Genomic DNA, 21,751 nt, shown 5'->3' with positions numbered 1-21,751 from the left:
ACTGTGCGATGATCAATAATAATAATAATAATAATAATAATAATAATAATAATAATAATAATGTTGGAAGGGACCTTGGAAATAATGATGATGATGATGTTGGAAGGGACCTTGGAGGTCATCTAGTCCAACCCCCTGCTCAGGCAGTAAACACTATACCATTTCAGACAAATGGCTGTTCAGTTTCTTCTTAAAAATCTCCAGTGATGGAGCACCCACGTCTTCTGGAGGCAAATTGTTCCACTGATGTTGGAACAATTGTCCTTGCCTTAAAGCCATAACTGGGATCAGAATTTCCATTGCTAAGCAACATGGTCGTTGTATGAGCCACACCCCATTTTATGACCTTTTTTGCCAGAGCTGTGAAGCGAATCTCTGCAGTTGTTAAGTGAATCCTGTGGTCATTAAGAGAATCCGGCTTCCCCCGTTGACTTTGCTTGTCGGACACTGGCTGGGAAGGTCGCAAATGGCGATCACACGATGCTGCAACTGTTGTAAATGTATGCTGATTGCCAAGCATCCAGATTTTGATCATGTGTCAATGGGGATGCTGCTATGGACGTAAGTGCAAGGACTTGGTCATAAGTCACTTTTTTCAGTGCTGTTGTGACTTTGAACAGTTGCTAAAAGAATGGTTGTAAGTTTTAAGTGAGGGCTATCTATACCAGGCGTCCTCAAACTTGGCAACTTTAAGACTTGTGGACGTCAAGTCCCAGAAGTGGCTGGAGTTGAAAAAAATTGCACCTCTTCATGTTCCCAAGTTGAGAAACACCAGACTAGTAAAAGCAAGGCACCATTACAGTGTTCATTTTACCTGTTGCTAACCTGAGTTTCCTCAGATGTTAGCACTTATGCAGGCCCAAACCCAGACAAAGTGGGTTAGTTTAAAACCAGATGAAACATATTGTGCAAATAAAGATCCTGTAAAAAAAAAAAATCCTCTTTCTAAGGATGCCTTTTAGCATCAGATCTAATTTATTCCTGAGGAAAACTCCCCAAGTGTCCATGGACCAGTCTCTCTAGATCAGGAGTAGGCAACCTTGGCTCTTTTATGACTCGTGGACTTCAACTCCCAGAATTCCTGAGACAGCCATGCTGAGGGGAAAGGGAGAGGTTTCCAAGCTGAGCCATGCTGGCTCAGGAATTCTGGGAGTTGAAGTCCTCGAGTCATAAAAGAGCCAAGGTTGCCTACCCCTGCTCTGTCATCTCTCTGGATAACATGTATACCACATGTTCCTGAATTAATACATTTTCTGCAGTCGCAAGCAAAATAACCTTATTATTCTCTGTTAACAACAGTGTAAATCCACAACCAGTCCTTCAGCTGGCTTTGGCCTTCATACTCATTCACTTCTTCCCATACAATTAGTATTTTGTAGTATCTTGGCGTAGTTTATGTGAGGATCCAGGCAGCGTGGTTTTTGGTAATTACTAATGAGAATTTTGTCAGTGTGCATATATTCTAAATATTTTCTAAATTTTGGCTTAGCACCCAATGTGCCGATAACTACGGGGCTGGTTTATGTCATAAATTCTTTCAATTTTGATTTTCAGAGCTTAATACTTGGCAATCCTCTCCAATTCTTTATCTTTTATTCTACTATCTCCTGCTAATGGCACATTAATTATCCACACTTTCTTCCTTTCGACCTCAGTTAAATCTGGTGTGTTATGAGATCAAACTTTATGGGCTTGTATTTGGAAATCCCTTAATATTTCAACTTGATCATGTTTGAGTACTTTTTCAACTCTATGTTCCCACTAATTTTTCTTTACTGTTATTGCTGTGGTTCATCGCACAGTCAGCCAGATGTTTGGACTGGATTTGACATTTTTATCCATTTTTTGAGTCCTTCCCAAGGACGTGGGACAGGCAGATGTTATTGTTTGGTGATGTTAAAGGTATCATTGCAGGATGGAAAATGGTTCCAAGTTGCTATTTTAACCAAAGGAGCAGAATAATGGGGAACCTGAACCCACTGAGCCCTGTATGCAGTGGTGGGATTCAAATATGTGAACAACCAGTTCTGTGTGGATGCCACTTCCGCAAGTCCATTCTGGGCCCAGTCAACAAAAAATTAGCTACCGGTTTTGCCAAAATGGTGCAAACAGGCTGAATCCCACCACTGCCTGTATGTAAATGCAGCAACTGTTTTTTTCACTTTATTAGCTGCTTTGGGGGGGGGGTCTACACCTTCTCTCTCAGCCCAGCCTTCCTCACAGGGTTGCTGTGGGAATAAAATTAGGAGCAGCCCAGTGTCCACAGCAGCCTTTTGCTTTCAGAGAAATGACAGGATATAAATACCTTCATGCAGAGGTCCCCAACCTTTCGGGCACCAGGGTCTGGATCCGTGGAGAGAGGGTTTTTTCCACGGACTGGAGGGGGCGTGGTTTTGTGTGCTGCCTGCATCTCGCGGATGGGGCTTTGCTTCTTTGTGCGGCATGCCATGCGGCCCGGTACCAGTCCACGGACCCGGGGGTTGGGGACCCCTGCCTTAATGGAGCCTCCTTCTAACCCGGAAGAGGCACTGGGCATTTCTAGGCTGAAAGATTCAGCTTTTTTCAGGAGCTTTGGAGCAGAAGGGCAAAGATGAGTTTTACAGCTTTTACAGGGAGGTGTTCTTCTTAAAAGGAACCTGCATTAGAATATTAGAATAACAGAGTTGGAAGTCTTCTACTCCAACCCCCTGCTCAGGCAGGAAACCCTATACCAGTGATGGTGAACCTTTTAGAGACCAAGTGACCCAAAACTGGTCCCGCCCCGCTCCATCCCCTGCCCCGCCCCGCCCCCACTCCACCCCCCATCCCCCGCCCCACCTGCCCACAGGACCACTCACCGCCTCCAGGGCCTGCTGCAGCGCTATGGCGGCCACACCCTCTGCCTGCGCCCTGCAGCATCAACTGCATGATGGGGTGTGAAGGCAGAGTCTTGTCTATGCTGCCTGGCTGCCATGTCCTTGGCTGCACTGCTCCATGTGGGCCACGCTTGGGGGGCGACTCTCCTCCTGGGGGGGCTGCTGGAGAAGAGGGGGTCATGGGGGGAGGCAAGACTGGGGCAACAGCACGTGTGCCCACAGAGAGGGCTCCGAGTGCCGCCTCTGGCACCCGTGCCATAGGTTTGCCACCACTGCCCTGTACCATTTCAGACAAATGGCTGTCCAATCTCTTAAAAATTTCCAGTGTTGGAATATTCACCGCTTTTGGAGGCAGGTCGTTCCACTGGTTAATTGTTCTCACTGTCAGGATGTTTCTCCTTAGTTCTAGGTTGCTTCTCTCCTTGCTTAGTTTCCACCCGTTGCTTCTTGTCCTGCCTTCAGATGCTTTGGAGAATAACTGGACTCCCTCTTCTTTGTGGCAGTCCCTGAGATATTGGAACACTGCTATCATGTCCCCCCTCGTCCTTCTCTTCATTAAACTAGAAATACCCAATTCCAGCAACCGTTCCTTATATGTTTATATACATGTAAGAGAAAGATATTCCTGAGCCATTTTCTTTGCAAACCAGGAGGATCAAAGCTGCCAAACCTAACTGGGGCTGAAATTGCTTTTATAGGGCAAGTAGTTGTGTCCATTCAGACCTCTCTCTCATACCTCTGAACCCCTGAATTGCAACTAGAAACCACACAAGATCACTGAAGGCAGAGCATCTTAAAAAGGCTATTATGGCACCAGAAAAGAGGCAGAAGGGAAGAGCCAAAATAATGGCTAGTTGACAACCAATATGATCCAATGGTTAAGGCATCAGGCTAGAAACCAGGAGACAGTGAGTTCTAGCCCTGCCCTAGGCATTAAAGCCATCTGGGTGAGCTTGAAATGGCTTTGGAAAGAGATTAACTAGACAGAGAAAAGAGAAAAAAAAAAGTCTAGAAATCACTTATCAAGACAGCTAATGGAACTTCCATATTACGTAGCAGTCTACTAATTTATCAGAGGTTATGGCAGAAGAAGACTATTAGTTTAACACCCCATTCTATTTGCTCGACCGATGCAAGAACTAAGATGCTAGACAAATTATTTACTGATTTATTATGGGAACAACACAGTTGTGATTATTGTTATCGCTTTCATCTGAGTTAAATAAATAAACTCAGTTAAATAGAGTTGTTCAATACAGTCTCATCTCTGACTTCTAGTTTGGTTAATTAATCATAACTGCATATTTCAGTTGATTTTAAAATCTTTGTAAACTGCATTGAGTATTTGCTCTGCAGAGAAAGGTGGGCTACACATTCAATCCCAGATAATTAAATCACATAAAACCAGAAGCCAAGGTACATTGGTGAGATGGAGTGCAAATTATTATTATGATTGGCAAATAGAGATATTTTCCCAACCCAAGGCCTTTCAGATGTTTTCCTCTCCTCAAAGAGGAATAAAAAAATGTGAGAAACAGAGTTTTTAAACATTTTACATTTTACTTTAACTTTATTTTAACTTTACTTTACTTTACTATTTACATTTACATTTACATTTACATTTACATTTACATTTACCTCACCTCACCTCACCTCATCTCACTTTACTTTACTTCACTTCAATGGAGGAAATCGGATTCACTTAATGATCGTATGATTCAGTTAATAACGGCAGTGATTCACTTAACAACCAGGGCAAAAAGGTTGTAAAATTGAATGTGACTCACTTAGCAACCATTAGCCATGGAAATTCTGGTCCCAATTGTCATAAGTCAAAGTCACAGCTGTGAATCAAGTCCTGCAAGTTTTCAGAAAGAACCCAAGCACAAATTTCAGCTTTCCCCAACTGGTGCCCACATTGGTTGCAGCAGATATAATTCCACCCTTCAGGCTATGAAAATATGCAGAAAATATGCAGAGATGAGACGGGATGTCTTTGGAAGCTGTGTTTTTTGTTTTTTTGTTTTACTCACTCAGCGTTTCTCATATGTTCTAGGAGGGGATCTTTCGCCCCAGATGCTAACAGAGATGAAGGAAACCAACAAAGCACTGAGAGAAATCAGAGAACTGTTAAAACAACAGGTAAGAAGGAAGAAGATGAGTCTTTTCTTTGCCAATTACCTTGATGTTTCTTTGTAACGGAAACGAAACAGAAATCTGCTGCATTTATCAGCTGCGCAGTTAAGAAATTAACTTGCTTGCTGGAAGTTTAATTGGGGGAAATGTTGAACCTGGGGGGGTGTGTGAAATGAGTTGTTTGCAGAACTCACAAAAAAGAGGGAGTGATTTAACACATGAAATAAGCTGAATTCCCATGATTCACTATCTTGTGGAAAACGAAAGGACTCTTACAAATTCCAGAGGTTTTTAGCAGAGAGATTTATTGCTCAGGTTCAGAAGCAATAGCAACAAGCAATTCTGAACCCCGAGGGCGGGTTCAGACTTCAGTTTTATACTTTCCTTTTTTCTCAGGAACAAAGAAATACACATTGTAATACATTAGATTCGTTTCTCACAGTATACAATGGAGAGTTTGCTACATACATTGTATCCAAGTGCAATGTGCATTAGGTTAATCACATACTACTAACACAGCACTATTCCAGTAATTATGCAGACACATCATTATTCTAATGATTGTTCATTATTCCACATTAACTATGCTGCTAAAAGAAAAAAAATTAGCCCCATTTTCAAACCTTTCTCAACCTTGGCAACTTTAAGCGATGTGAACTGCAACTCCCAGAACTCCCACACCGCTTAAAGTTGCCAAGGTTGAGAAGCACTGCGGCCTAACCCAGTGTAGCATGTTTCCCAAACACAAATATCGTCATCTAAAGATTTTACTTTGGCTCATACCATTTTGGGGCTGAGAGGGTTGCATAAATGCTAGTCCTTTAGGGAGGTTTATGCTTCAAGGTAAGTATGCAACTAGAGAGGTTTTAAAAAAAAATCAAGATGGCGGCCCCAGCCATTTGACTGAAGCCCCACCCTATTATATGTGCATTATGGCAGACATTAAAAAAAGGGGAGGGGGTGTTTCTTGCATGATTGAGCTGCCATCTTGACTTTTTTTTTACTCTACCCCGCATAGCTGAGGCCCAGAAAATGGGATAGTAACAACCAAGCAAAGGATTTTACGTGGAGTGGCAATTTCACTTGTTCGTCCTTATGCAAAGCAAACGAAAGCTGCTCCCCCCGCCAAATTTTTCCACAGAATAAAGATAGTCCTTGACTGAGAACCCATTCATTTAGTGACTGTTCAAAGTTACAATGGCACTGAAAAAAGTTTTTCACACTTAACGACTGTTGCAGCATCCTCAGGGTCACATGATCAAAATTCAGACCCTTGGCAACTGACTCGTGTTTATGACGGTTGCAGCGTCCCTTTTGCGACCTTCTGACAAGCAAAGTCAATGGGGAACCCAAATTCACTTAACAACTGTGTTATTAACTTAACAATTGCAGTGATTCATTTAACCACCGTGGTAAGAAATGGGGCATAATTCAGTTGACAACTGTCTCGCTGAGCAACAGAAATTTTGGGCTCAACTGTGGTCATAAATCAAGGACTACCTATAATGTTTAGGGTGCAAATAGGCATCCTTTTCTCAAGGCTATGGAGTACCCAACCGCGATAGAGGACAGTTGGAAGCTGAAAAAAATCAAAAGCTTAGTCTCTGGGAACACAAAAAAGGCTCCTGAAAAAGAGGGTATCTGGAGACAATCCCTCCCTTGGGCTTCCGGAAACTGGCTAAACAACAACAACAATAACAACAAAAAGTAAAATCTCTTAACTGTATGTACTAAATGGAACCTCCGCAGGCAGGAGCAGTTTATCTTTGACTATGAAAATTCAACTGTTGGCCTTTGGGGCCTACTCACCGATTTGCCTGAAGGACTCATATGGCCGCTGCTGACCTTTTCTGGTCCTGCTCTGTCTGCCTGCCTCTTATGCAACACCACATTCCTCATTCTCTTTTCCTCCCGCTGTTGGCTGTGGCCTCCTCCTGCCAGCTAACTGGAAAAACAGACGGGCAGACCCCGTGCCAGGACAAACTCCGGGCAGCAGCACAAGGGCTGGCGGGGGTATGGGAGGGTGGATGTGGGGATGTGGCTGCCATTTTGGCTTTCCACTCCTGCTTTGTCCTAAATAATCAGCCTCTGCAGCAGCCCTGGGTAGCAGTTGGGGAGAACTCCAGAGGCAGCGCTGGAGAAAGGATTAGTGGGAGTTGTGTGTGTCTAGTCACACACACATACTGCAATTCCCAGGACCCAGGCCATTTCTGTCAGCCTCGTGTGATACACCAGATAGGAATTGCCATTAGATGAGCGAATTCAACTTTAAGACGTATGGACTTCAACTCCCAGAATTCTCCAGCTAGTATGCTAGCTGAGGAATTCTGGAAATTGAAGTCCATACATCTTGACACTGAGATGGAGAAACACTATGAGCTTCGAGTCATCTTACGGAAGTCTAGCATGGTAGTACCTCCATGTGCAGAAACAGTCTACCTGAGGTTGGGAGGATTTCTGTAGATAGCCGAATGTTGAACTGGCTGGACCAGGGGTAGGCAACTTTGGCTCTTTTATGACTCATGGACTTCAACTCCCAGAATTCCTGAGCCAGCCATGCTGAGGGGAAAGGGAGAGGTTTCCAAGCTGAGCCACGCTGGCTCAGGAATTCTGGGAGTTGAAGTTCACAAGTCATAAAAGAGCCGAGGTTGCCTACCCTGCTGGACCTTCATCAAGATCCAACAAGGCAGTTCTTGTTCCCCGTTCCATCCCATTGATGACGATGACGTTATTCATTCAGTCGTGTCCAACTCTTGGCGATTCTTATGGACCAGGCCTCTCCATGTCTTCTGATCTTTTTTCATTACATAATCCCTTTTCAACAGAAGGAAGCTCACGGTCAGGTCCCACCTTCCCTTCTAACCATACTCATTCTGTAACCTCCTGTCTTTAAAATAAATTAAGTTTTTTAACATGCATTTGGCATGGAGGGAGGTAAGGGCCCTTTTTTTGCCCTGGGAAAGGACACTTCTGTCATCTCCGGCTTCCCTACAGGGACTGGGGCAAGTAGGCTAACTCAGTTCTGTTCTGTCCCATTCTCCAGCAAGGTCTGGATTTGATTAAGGAATTGAAAAAAAAGCCCAAATTGTATGGAAATTGTTTATTTTGCTAGAGTTAACTGTCTGCATTTTCACCAGACGGTTTGCTCACAAAGGCACCTTCATTCCCCTGTGTCCCAACGTTTCAGTTGGACTGAGCAAAGAGATCATCCACAATCCTTGACTTATGACCATTTATAACAGGGATCTTCAAACTTGGCTCTTTTATGACTTGTGGACTTCAACTCCCAGAATTCCTCAGCCAGGCACGCTGGCTGAGGAATTCTGGGAGTTGAAGTCCACAAGTCATAAAAGGGCCAGGTTTGAAGAACCTCAATTTATAATAACTTTTTGAAGTTATAAGGGCACTGAAAAAAGTCACTTATGACCAGTTTTCAGACTTACGACCATTTGCAGCATCCCCATGGTCATGCGATCAACATTTGAGGGCTTGGCAACTGGCATGTATTTATGATTGTTTGCTACAACAAGCAGTAATGATCAGGTTGGGGGTTAGAGCTGGAAGTTATTTATTTATTTATTTATTTATTTATTTATTTATTTATGAGACTTATATACCGCTTTAAGTGCAAGCACTCTCTAAGCGGTATACACCAGTAAGCAATGTATATATATTTACATTGCCCCCAACAATCTGGGTCCTCATTTTACCTACCCCCGAAGGATGGAAGGCTGAGTCAACCTTGAGCTGGTGAGATTTGAACCGCTGATCTGCTGAACACAGTCAGCTAAAGTGGCCTGCAGTACTGCACTCTAACTGCTGCGCCACCTCGGCTTGTTACTTCACAGCTTGCAAGAGGAAACAGGAAATGCTAGCTTGTCTAAGCCAGGGCTTTTCAACTTTTCAGAGATTATACCATTTTTAGGACATGACAATATTCAAGTACCACCAGTGCTTAGCAAGGGGTCAACTTGATGACTTAAAAAAGGGGGGGGGGATTTTGGGTTTTATTCTTACATTCATTTTTTGTTATAGAAACGGCTAGTTTATAATATGGAAAAGTACAAAGTTGAGGTTCAATATTAGTGCTTCCTTCAACTGCAACAGAGAAAGTCAGAAGTCAATGCCTTTTCTTTTGCTCTTCTTCCCCCACACTTTTTTCCTTTTTTCTTTCACCCTTCACTCGCAAAAGCCCCTTACTCTCTCTCTCACACACACACTTCTCCCAGAAAGCATTTCCCCCCCTCTCTTTCTCATCACCGCTTCTCTAACAAAAGCCTTTTCTCTTCTGTCTCTTTCTCTGGAGTTTTTTTTTCTCTACCTCTCCAGCCAAAACTGCCTCCTTTTATAGCAGTGGTTCTCAACCTGTGGGTCGGGACCCCATTTGGGGTCGAACGACCATTTCACAGGGGTCGCCAAACAACGCAGTCCGCCATTTTTTCCCCCTTTTCCTTAGCTGTGCTACTCCCTTTTATTCTATTGCTTTTGAAAGCCAATAGAATAGACTCTCTTGAATAGAGTCTAATTCTATTGGCTTTCAAAAGCCAATAGGAATTGTCCAGGCTGTCTCTGCCCTGCTGAGCCCGCCAAAAGTCCCATTCTGCAAACGGTGCTGCACCAGTTGAGTAGTCCTCGACTTACGACCGGTTGAGTAGTCCTCGACTTACAACTGGTTGGGGGTTGCGGCATTAAAAAGGTTAAGAACCACTGTTTTATAGCCTCTCCTGTCTCCGTCCCCCTCCCCCTCCTCTTTTCTCTCCTGGGTATGCCGGAAGTGCCGATCTTGGGGCTTTTGTCTTGGCCCAGCAGCCCTGCAGCTCCTGAGGACTCTCTTACAGCCAGTCCTGCACTGCACCGCTCGTTCCCTCCCCCGCTACTCTTGTCTAGGCTAGACAGGGTCGCATACCACCTGCCAGGTGCCAATATACCACCGGTGGCACGCATACTACTGATTGAAAAGCCCTGGTTTAAGCAACCGCTCTTCCAGGTGCAACCTTGGAGGGGTTTTGAACATTTAAGCAGGGTTAGACCTGGTGGGTTGTTAGATGGGAAATGTCCAACAACTGACGAGGTATAGTCCTGCTTAAATGTTCAAAACCCTGCAAGGTTGCAATAGAACAGAATATCTATAGTTCAGAGCTGAACCGTGGAGACTTTGGTGCACTCTGAGCTCGGTTGTTTGCTTCCAGACATTTCATCACCCAACTAGGTAACATCATTAGTGTCAGGGAATGTGGGGTTTGTTTCCTGCTTATATACAGCATTGGTGGGGTGTTGGTTTTCTTCTGATGGTAGCTTGATAAAATGTTTTCTGCTTGTCTTGGAGTAACATTAGACAACAATCAAGCAGGATTAACACTAATTATGTGAAGCAACAAACTCGGACAAACTTTATTTTAAGTGTTACCAAGTTTTGCTGTTACTAAAGATGATGAACTTTTTCCAATTACGATTTTCTGCAGATCAAAGAGATCACCTTTTTGAAGAACACCGTGATGGAGTGTGATGCTTGTGGTGAGTCCAGTTGAAAAGTGGCTGGTGTTGGTTTTAACACTCATGTTTTGAGTTTTGTAAAAACGAAAGGAGGAAAAAAAGGTTCTCTTGGCCAAGCCTTCAGTCTTGACCACCATCACTTGGATGTTTCCTGCAGGAATTAGATGACTGAGAACCAGAAATATTAAAAAACTATTAAAAGCTGGCAAAGCCAGTTTCAGATTGAAACATTTTTAATTGTTTTTTTTTTTTCCTGAGTGAGATCTTGCGTATCTCTCCTAAACTTTGCTTTGGCAGCACAATCAATGTTTTTGAAGTTAAATAATGTCCTACGCCAGAGATCTTCAAACTTGGCCCTTTTATGACCTGTGGACTTCAATTCCCAGAATTCCTCAGTCATAAAAGAGCCAAGGTTGCCTACCCCTGGCTTAGGTGATAGAGTTAGAACACGGGGCTTTTGTTTCTGCATTACAGGGTTTATAATTTTTTAAACATCTATTAAGGGTCTGTGGGCTGCACACTGCCAATTCCTTGATTTAAAGGGGTATTATTGTTGTCCACAAAAATTATTGCAGAAGGGAAAAGAACATCAGTGGCATGCGAGAGGAAAGCAGAGAAGGAGAAGGAAAAGAAGAAGGGGGGGAGCAGGAAGGGAAGGAGAAGGAAAAGAAAGAGCAAGAGGAAGGTCTGGGTGACTGCGCAACCAGCCACAACAATGATATTAATGGTCAAATCTCTCTCTCTCTCTCTCTCTCTCTCTCTCTCTCTCTCTCTCTCTCTCTCTCTCTCTCTCTCTCTCTCTCTCTCTCTCTCTCTCCCCAGGCTTGGACACCAGAGTGAGGGGCCCTCCAATCAATGTGACCCTATTTAACTACTGTTCACCGAATCCATGCTTCCCGGGGGTCACCTGCACCACCACACTGACCAGCTTCCATTGTGGGTCTTGCCCTCTGGGTTACACAGGCAATGGGACTCACTGCACCGACATTAATGAGGTCAGAGTCGGCTGCTGCTCCGAACAGGGACCTTGTCGCCAACCAGGCACTTCCAGAAGGAAGGGCTGAGGATCGGGCAGGGCCTGGCTGCTTTGAAGGGTCAGACTCCAAGAGCCTTTCTTGGATCCAAACCAGATTTTTCCTCTGGAAGAAAAATAGGAAATTTCTGACTGTCCCTTAAACCAGGAGATTGTGAGTTCTAGTCCCTCCTTAGACAATGAAAGCCTGCTGGGTGACTTTGGGCCAATCACAAGGGAACGGAGAGTTCTAGTCTTGCCTTAGGCATGAAAGCCACCTGATTCCAGAGAATCAGTGATTAATATATGTGTGTGTGTGTGTGTGTGTGTGTGTGTGTGTGTGTGTGTATCTATATCTATATATGTATGTATGCATGTATACAGCATGTGTATATGTGTGTTATGTATGTGTATGGGTTGATATAGACCAGGGGTAGGCAACCTTAGCTCTTTTATGACTTGTGGACTTCAACTCCCAGAATTCCTGAGCCAGCATGGGGTCCCTTCATGACTTGTGGACTTCAACTCCCAGAATTCCTGAGCCAGCATGGCTCAACTTGGAAACTCCCTTTCCCCTTAGCATGGCTGGCTCAGGAATTCTGGGAGTTGAAGTCCACGAGTCATAAAAGAGCCCAGGTTGCCTACCCCTGATATAGACTTTCTTTAGAGAGCCAGCAACAAAATTTCCTTTTTAATGTGTGCCAGTGTGCTCACAGAAAAAAAAAAAATGAGAATAAAGGTTATCTTATCTTCATAGCATCCCACCCCATTTGTGGACCGAAGAGATACAAGATGGCTTTAAGCTATTTTATAGTTCTTTCAGGTCACTGGGGTCCAAGGCACTGGTGGGGGCAGCCTCTACCCATCTCAGAAATGCCCACTCCTAACAGGGCATCTGGATGGGTGGGCAGCAAAGCCTCGGTTTCCCTCTTGGTCCCCAACGGGCGCTTCTTCTCTCTGCAGTGCACAGCCAACCCCTGCTTCCCCAGAGTCCGCTGCGTCAATACGGCCCCTGGTTTCCACTGCGAATCCTGTCCTCCTGGCTTCAGAGGGCCAGGCCTCAGAGGAGTCGGTTTGGCCTCTGCCAGGGCCAAGAAACAGGTAAGGAGGATTTTCTCCACTGAGGCAAATTTTTAACATGGGCAGCGCATAGAGCAGTGGTTCTCAACCTTTCTAATGCCGTGACCCCATAATACAGTTCCCCATGTTGTGGTGACCCCCAAGTGGGTGTGGCCACCAATAAGAGGGAGTAGGACAGCTAGGGAAAAGGGGAAAAAATGGTGGACAGCGTGGTTTGGCGACCCCCGTGAAATGGTCATTCGACCCCAAATGGGGTCCCGACCCACAGGTTGAGAACCACTGGCATAGAGGTAATCCTCGACTTACGACCGTAAGTCACGTCGGTCATTAAGCGGGTCAGCACATGGCTGATTTTATTACCATTTTTGCAGGGGTCATTAAATGAATCCATTGATTGCAAGGTTTCTGCCCCCCCAAAAATAGACTGTGGTCACATGACTGTGGGATTCTACAGACGGCCACAAATGTGGGCCAGTGGCCGAGTGGCCCAAATGCAATCATGTGCCCTTGGGGTGGGGTGGGGGCCAGCTGCCCAAACTTCAAATCTGGGTCAGGAGGAGCCCTGGGGAGGTCTGTCATAACCTAATAGTCATTAAACAAACGGTCATAATTTTATAATCTTTTCTGGCAATCGTTAAACACATGAGGCAGTCATAAAGTCGTTAAGCGTACTCTTTGTTTGCTATGGGTGTTTCTTGCCAGAAACTGGGAAGGAATGCCGATTTCCAGAAAAAATGTCGTGAATCACAATCACATCACCGTGGGATGCTGCCGAAGGCAATGCCAGCTGGTTGCCAAGTGCACTAAATGTGATCACGTGACCACGGGGAGGGGGTTGGCCTGGCTATCAAAACTTCAAAATTCGGATCCTAAGTACTTTTGGGGGGGGGGAGTCCATTTTAATGTTGAACAATTGCTAAGTGCCCAGTCATAGATCAAGGGCGACCTGTAGAAATAGTCCTTGAGTTACAACTGCAATTGAGCTAGACATTTTGTTGCTAAGGGAGACAGTTGTTAAGTGAGTTTTGCCCCATGTTATCTCCTTTCTTGCCACAGTTGTTAAGTGAATCACTGCAGTTGTTAAATTAGTAACACGGTTATTAAGTGAATCTGGCTCCCCCATTGACTTTGCTTGTTAGAACAGTGGTTCTCAAACATTTTATACCAGCGACCCTGGTCATAAGGACGCGCTGCGCATGCGCGGTGCGGCACGCATGCCTGGCAGCACCCCCATGCATGCCCCGCATGCCTGGTGGCACCCCCATGCACACCCGCATGCGTAGTGGCACCCCATGCGTGACGCGCATGCACGGCGGCACCCCCATGCACACCGCATATGTGCGGTGGCACCCCCACGCAGGCGCATATGCACGGTGGCACCCCATGCACGACGCGCATGTGCAGTGCTGCCCCCATGTGCCACTCATGCGCGGCGTGCATGCACGGCACCGCACACATGCGCGGTGCCGCCAGCTGAGGAAATAAATGGCGGATCGCGTTGTTTGGCGACTTCCGTGAAATGGTCGTTCGACCCCAAATGGGGTCGCGACCCACAGGTTGAGAACCGCTGTGTTAGAAGATCGCAAAAGAGGATCACATAACACTACAACTATCATAAATATGAGTCAGTTGCCAGGTGTCACAATTCTGAACACATGACCATGGTGATGCTGCAACAGCCATAAGTATGACAAATGGTCATAAGTCACTTATTTCAGTGCTGTTGTAACTTCGAACGGTCACTAAATGAATGCTTGTAAATCATATAATGTTCCCATCATTGGAATCCCACCCTTCCTCCCGATTTCTGTGTGTTTGGTTTACCAAACAGTTGCTGGAATTGGGTGTGTCTAGTTTAATGAAGAGAAGGACGAGAGGGGACAGGTTAACAGTCTTCCAGTATCTCAGGGGCTGCCCCAAAGAAGAGGGAGTCAAGCTATTTCTCCAAAGCGCCTGAAGGGTGGAAACTAACCAAGGAGAGAAGCAACCTAGAACTAAGGAGAAACTTCCTGACAGTTAGAACAATTAACCAGTGGAACAACCTGTCTCCAAAAGCAGTGAATGCTCCAACACTGGAAGTTTTTAAGAAGAGACTGGACAGCCATTTGTCAGAAATGGTATAGGGTTTCCTGCCTGAGCAGGGGTTGGACTAGAAGACCTCCAAGGTCCCTTCCAACTCTGTTCTTCTATTCTAAACAGGTCTGTACTGATGTCAACGAATGCGAGGAAGGAACTGCCAGACTCTGCGTGCCAAAGTCCGTCTGCATTAACACCCTGGTAACTGTTCTTCACCACTTTGTCTCATTGCCTTCTCAGAAGACCATTTGTCAGAAATGGTGTAGGGTTTCCTGCCTGAGCAGGGGGTTGGACTAGATGACCTCCAAGGTCCCTTCCAACTTTACTATTATTATTATTATTATTATTATTATTACTATTATTATTATTATTATTATTATTATTATTATTATTATTATTATTATTAACTGGACTTTATTACCTCCAGAGTGGGAGGGGAAAAATTGGACCAACCTTCTCCAACTTGGTGCTCCCTTCTTCTCTCCTTCCTTCTCTTTGCAATTTGATCTTCATGGGTTGCTTAGCTTTTCCAAGATTAGTGAATCTCATTAAGAGCCACCAGCTGCAGGCCATTCTTTTGACTCATTGCTTCCATGCCACTGATGTTTCAGAAGAGAAGGGCTGGTGTCCAGACAGCCATACTGGCCTAAACTTCCTGTTGTGTCTGGGTTTGGATGAGCATCAGAATGCATGTCCCATCGTAAGCTGTGAATGGCTTCCGGAATTGGACATGCGTTCACCGAAAACCGGGGAAAGAATCTAAGTTTGGAAGTTCCATTTGAGCATGTGCTGCTCTGGAGCCAGTGGGATTCTGTCAATCTCAGAGCATTACCACCCATTTGGAGGCTTTAAATCAGGGGCGACCAACCGTGGCAACTTTAAGATTTGTGGACTTCAACTCCCAGAATTCCTCAGCCAGCCAAGCTGGCTGGGGAATTCTGGGAGTTGAAGTCCACAAGTTGCCACGGTGGGTCGCCCCTGGTTTAAATGAAAAGCAGAAAAAAAGCATTTTGAGGTTTGTTGGTGTTCTCTAAAGCATGGTTGTTTTTTGTGCATTTTTCATTATCAGGCTAGATAACATCTGTGCAAGGGAGAGTGGGCTTTGCTGCCTATTTATACATTAGCTTGTCATGTCAATTTTCTTCTACCTTAGTTCCTTAATTAAGGCATTATTTTTTGCCTGATTATTCACCTGGTGCCATTTCCTGCATCTCTGCTGGGGAAGATGTGCTCTGGGCCGTTTCCTCCCTTTCTAGACTTTTGGTTATTATGTCTTTTAAATGGTCAGTGGGTGGGGCTTAACTAGGCGGCTGTTTTATGTGTGCTGATTGGTCAGAATGGCCAAAGAGTTTTCAATTGGGTGAGCAGCATCTCCCATTGAAAGCAATGGGTGCGCTTCAGACTTAACAGGAGTCACTACATCAGGGGTCTTCAAACTTGGCCCTTTTATGACTTGTGGACTTCAACTCCCAGAATTCCTCAGCCAGCATGCCTGGCTGAGGAATTCTGGGAGTTGAAGTCCACAAGTCATAAAAGGGCCAAGTTTGAAGACCCCCTGCATTACATCATCAGAGGCAGCAGGATTTAAGTGTAAGACTCCACTTAGAATACTGCAGCCAGTTTTGGTCACCATATTATAAAAAAGATGTTAAAACTCTGGAAAGAGCAATAAAGATGATTAGGGGACTGGAAGCTAAAACATACAAAGAACGGTTTATTTATTTATTTGACTTATATACCGCTTAAGTACAAGCACTCTCTAAGCAGTGTACACCAGTAAGCAATGTATATATATATATTTACATTGCCCCCAACAATCTGGGTCCTCATTTTACCTACCCCGGAAGGATGGAAGGCTGAGTCAACCTTGAGCAGGTGAGATTTGAACCGCTGACCTGCTGACCACAGTCAGCTAAAGTGGCCTGCAGTACTGCACTCTAACTGCTGCGCCATCTCGGCTGCAGGAATTGGGTTTGTCTAGTCTAGTGAAAAGAAGTAGAGGTGACATGATAGCCATCTTCCAATATTTGAGGGACTGCCACAAAGAAGGGGTAGTGGTGGTGGTGTCAACCTATTTTCCAAAGCACCAGACGGGAAGATAAGAAAGAATGCGAGAAGGAGGGAGAAGCAACCTAGAACTAAGGAGAAATTTCCTGACCGTGAGAACAAATAATCCAGGGGTGTCAAACTCAGTTTCACTGAGGGCCGCATCAGCATTGCAGTTGCCCTGGGCGGGCTGGGTGGGTGTGGCCAGAGTAGGTGCAGCCTACTGGGTGGGCATGGATGGAGTGGGTGTGGCCTACTTGGTGGGCATGGCCAGTTCTACATTGTTCGCGTCAAGGTTGCCTATGGGGGTCTGGGCAGGAGTGGGACAGATCTGAGGGTCTCTGGCAGAAAGGGGTGGGACCGGGGCGAGTGCCAAGGCATGGTCCACTGGGGCAAGTGCCAAGATGGCCACCACAAAATTGTATATTGGCTCCCGGCTGGCCTGGGCCAGGGCCAAGGCTGTGGGGGCCATTCCCTCACTATTTCCAGGATGGCTTTGCGGGCCACATGAAACCACTTCACAGGCCGCATCTGGCCCCCAGGCCTTGTGTTTGACATGTCTGAAATAACCAGTGGAATGACTCGCCTCCAGAAGTTGTGGCTGCTCCAACAGTGCAGGTTTTTAAGAAGAGATTGGACAACCACTTGTCTGTAGTGGTATAGCAGGGGTCTTCAAACATGGCCCTTTTATGACTTGTGGACTTCAACTCCCAGAATTCCTCAGCCAGCGTGCCTGGCTGAGGAACTCTGGGAGTTGAAGTCCACAAGTCATAAAAGGGCCAAGTCTGAAGATCCCTGCGGTATAAGGTTTCCTGCTCGAGTAGGGAGAGGACTAGAAGATCTCCAAGGTCCCTTCCAGCTCTGTTATTTCTGCAAGGGACTTTCTGTAAAGGATAGAAAAGGTGGAGAGAAAGTGAAAGTGGAGAGAAGGTCTCACAAGAGTAATTGAGCTGGTTTCACCCATCGGTTGGGAGACAAATGCCAATCCAGTGGGTTGACTGCCACATTTCCTCCTGCAGGGCTCCTACAAATGTGGGGCGTGCAAGAGTGGCTTTGAAGGCAATCAGATTTCTGGCTGCCGGATCAAGACCAAGCGCCGTTGCCCCAACGGTCAACCCAGCCCTTGTCACGAGAAAGCAGAGTGCACTGTCGAACGGGATGGGGCTCTCCTCTGCAAGGTGAGTTGGAGGCTTTCCCTGGTTCCTCACCGGCTTCCCAAACAGTCCCACGATTTGGGAAAGGGATTTTGAAGTTTCTCGTTCACCAACGGTGGAAAGGCCCTGTGTTTGCTGAACTGCTCAGAACCTGTTTTAGGCTCAACACCGAGGCACACTCAGCCTCCCCAGTACAGAGTGCCTTTGGGTGGAGAAGCTGTCAAATTCCAGTCAGATTCCATCTGTAGAGCGGGAAAGGGCTGCGTAAGTAATTTATTTTAGGAAAAGAAGAATGTTAAAGCTGCTAGCAAAGGAAGGACAAAACCGTTGACCAAGGCAGATCGTAAGGTGACATACATATTCCTGGACTCTGTTAGAAGTAGAGGCTAATCCAGGACATGAGAAGGAAGGACTCACTGGAGAAGAGTCTAATGCTGGGAAAGATTGAGGGCAATAGAAGAAGGGGACGACAGAGAAGGAGGTGGCTGAATGGAGTCACTGAAGCAGTAGGCATTGAGCTTAAATGGACTCCAGAAGATGGTAGAAGACAGGAAGGCCTGGAGGAACGTTGTCCATGGGGTTGTAATGGGTCGGACATGACTTCGCAACTAACAACAATCCAGGGCACTGGAGCCCTTGGCACTCGTTGAGCTTGGTTGTTTTCTTGCAGACGTTTCATTACCCACCAGTGCTGCCCATTACCTATTGAGCAATGAAATCCAATATTTTCTGGACAAAAACAACCAAGCTCAGAGAGCACCAAGGACTCTACAGTTCAGCCCTGAACTACAAATATTCTATTGATAATTCAGGACTTGATTGAGTTATTGTTCCCAGGTGATGGTGAGAGTGATGAGGATTTGAATTTGGCTCCCCTTCCCTGTCAGGAATGTCCCGTATCTGGGCCTGTCTCAATTTAGAGCCATTTTTTTTTTTCCTATTGGGAGATGGTGGCAAGGATGGGCATTCACAATTCCTTCTGCTTCTAGTGCATCGTCGGGTGGGCTGGAAATGGCTACATCTGTGGAAGAGATACAGACATTGATGGGTTTCCAGATGAGAAGCTTCATTGCAATGATGAAAAGTGTCAGAAGGTAAGAGACCTCCTTTGAGTTAGGGTCCTCAGCCCATGGGCTGAACCACTGCTGGTTTCATCTGCTTCTCCTGCTATGGTGGGAGTCAAAAAAAAAAAAAGATGCCGAGATCCTAGAAAGAGTGCAGAGATGCGCAATAATGGAGATAAAGGATCTGGAGGCCAAATCGTATCATGAATGGTGGAGGGAGCTAAGTACGTCTAACTCAAGTGTCTCTCAACCTTGGCAACTTGGAAGATGCTGGCTGGGGGAATCCTGGGAGTTGAAGTCTACCCATCTTCAAGCTGACACGGTTGAGAAACACTGCCCTAACCTATGTAAGAGAAGAATCAGCGGGGCATGATAGCTGTCTTCCAATACTTGAGAGGTTATCACAAAGAAGAGAGGATTGATTTATTCTCCAAAGAGCCAGAGGGCAGGACAAGAAGAAATGGGTGGAAGCTTGTTAAAGAGAGACCAGACTTAGAAGTAAGGAGAAATTTTCCAACAGTGATAGCAATTAATCAGTGGAATACCTTGCCGCCAGAACTGTGGGTGCTCCATCACTGGAGATTTTCAAAAATATTTGAATTTGACCAGGATGTTATATAAAGCCTCCTTACTTGAACAGATGGTTGGATTCAATAGTGGGATTCAGCCGGTTTGCACCAGTTCAGCAGAACCAGTAGCTAATTTTTTATTGCCCAGGCCCAGAATGGAAGCGGCATCCACACAGAGAACTGGTTGTTCACATAGTTGAATCCCAGCACTGGTTGGACTAGTCACTAGAATACTTCCAAGATCCCTTCCAGTCCTATAATTCTATGTTCTATCCAAGGCAGGGGAGTAAGAGGCAGGGAAATAAGTGTGGGAGTGTGTGTGCTATTTCAGTAGTGTAATCTCTGCTATTTTGGGGTGGAGGGGAGAAAAGTCACAGAAAAACTGACATTATGGAGAGAAACACAGACATAGAAGCATCAGCCTAACATTTTTCTGTCCTGGTAGTTTTGACTTACGACCACATTTGTGATCAGAATTTCCCATTACCGACCAAAGCAATTGTTATGTTAGCCACGCTCAATTTTACACCCTCTTTTTGCCATAGTTGTTAAGTGAATTGCTGCAATTTTTAAGCGAATCACATAATAATTACGCAAATCTGATCCTCCCCCATTGACTTTTGCTTGTTAGATGCCAGCTGGGAATTGGCAAATGGCAATCACATGATTCTTCGGGATGCTGCAATCATTGTAAATTCAGGCTGGTTGCCGAGCACGTCAATTTTGTTCATGTGAATTGGGGGAATGTTGCAAATGGTTGTAAGTGTGAGGACTGGTTGTAAGTCCCTTTTTTCAGTGCTGTTGTAATTCTGATGGTCACTAAATGAATGGTTGTAGGTCAAGAACTACCTGTATACATTAATGACCCAGTTCGAACAACAAAGCAATTTTATTCAGTCCTTCTTAAACGTTCTCAGAGGAATTCAGTGTGCATAAAACAAAATGATTTATTGTGTAAGCCCCCCCGGAAATTAATTTCACATGGCTTAAGCAACACTCTGTCTGTTTTACCAAGATATCCAAATCCCCATTCTGGAGATCATGTAAATAACTCATAGACTTGTCTTCAGCTTCTTTGATCTTTTTATATGAAAAATTTCTGGCTATAATTAATTCCGCCAACACCTCTAACTGCAGCAATAACATCTGGAGCAAATAGACCAAATGACAAATGTTCAATAAACTGCCAAGAAAATATTCTGAGGTAAATCAACCTCTTTTTTAATTCTGCACAGGCCTTTCTTTGAAAGTGAGTTAATTCAAAATAATAAAACTCCAAGAGGCCCTGTTTACTGCTTCCCACAGAGGTAAACACCATTTTAAAACTGAAATTGTCTTGGGATATAACTGTTCACAAATAAACAGGTTACAGTTATAACTATGACCCAATAATTTCCATGCAATCAAGGCATCCCAATATTTATTAGCATTTAAGTGGGGTCAGAAGCCTTGAGTTGAAAACAGAGCTGAGTTGTGAAATTGTTATTTCAGCCAGCAAGTGAAGCTGGGATAAACTTCATGATTACTGAAAGTGTGGAAAATTAAATCCACCTTTCTCAATTCATACTTGTAATTGGAAATGAAAATTTTGCAGGATGTCTTTGACAATTAAATGCACTCAATATCCTATACATTTGTTAAAATTAATACGATGGAAAGATTAATCCGTAACAGCGATTGAGCTGAATTTACCTTAACTTCATTTCTCCTAAACCAAATACTCCAAGAATTCTAAGACACCATTATAAATCAGTTTTTTTCAAACTTGGCAACTTTAAGATGTGTGGACTTCAACTCCCAATCAGCAAAATCAGGATGGAGGCCATGTCAGTGAGATTGAGGCTCTGTGATGCCCCCATCCCAGTGGTGGGATTCAGCCGGTTTGCATCACTTCAGCAGAACCAGTAGCTAATTTTTTGAGGCCCAGAATGGACTTCCGGAAGCAGAACCAGTTGTTCACATATTTGAATCCCACCTCTGCCCCTCCCCCCGCAAAAGACAGGGATTTGATTACACTGTTGTGCCCACCATCTTGACTCTTTTGACCACATCTTAAAGATACTCCTAGAACTGCACTTCTTTTGATGTATTTGGGGGAATTGGGGTTTTTTTTAAAAAAAATGAAATTATTGGACAGTAAACCTCTGAGATCCGACTGTTGTGGTGCAGAAGTCACAGGAACAAATGAATACTAATTCAAAAAATAAATAACTTAATTTTCTTGGCACACACAGACCAACATAGTTCAAATCTAATAACTGAGAAA

The 21,751-nt window shown here is 44.8% G+C and overlaps 1 protein-coding gene across 1 annotated transcript in view; it reads left to right on the top strand.

The window, feature by feature from the left end:
• LOC120298118 (cartilage oligomeric matrix protein) overlaps positions 1 to 21,751 on the top strand; it is a 40,548-nt gene that overhangs the window by 1,375 nt on the left and 17,422 nt on the right. Inside the window, exons 2-8 of the mRNA XM_039321531.1 lie at positions 4,912 to 4,997; positions 10,454 to 10,505; positions 11,307 to 11,479; positions 12,460 to 12,597; positions 14,776 to 14,853; positions 17,718 to 17,876; positions 18,842 to 18,946. Of these exons, the coding sequence (XP_039177465.1) occupies positions 4,912 to 4,997; positions 10,454 to 10,505; positions 11,307 to 11,479; positions 12,460 to 12,597; positions 14,776 to 14,853; positions 17,718 to 17,876; positions 18,842 to 18,946 (791 nt within the window). The remainder of the gene's footprint in view (positions 1 to 4,911; positions 4,998 to 10,453; positions 10,506 to 11,306; positions 11,480 to 12,459; positions 12,598 to 14,775; positions 14,854 to 17,717; positions 17,877 to 18,841; positions 18,947 to 21,751) is intronic.

The sequence above is a fragment of the Crotalus tigris genome, unplaced genomic scaffold (assembly GCF_016545835.1).
Source record: "Crotalus tigris isolate CLP2741 ecotype Arizona unplaced genomic scaffold, ASM1654583v1 scf7180000017543.2237141, whole genome shotgun sequence".
NCBI lineage: Eukaryota > Metazoa > Chordata > Lepidosauria > Squamata > Viperidae > Crotalus > Crotalus tigris.
The sequence above is the reverse complement of the archived record's forward strand: the minus strand, read 5'-3'. Positions and strand labels throughout refer to the sequence as shown.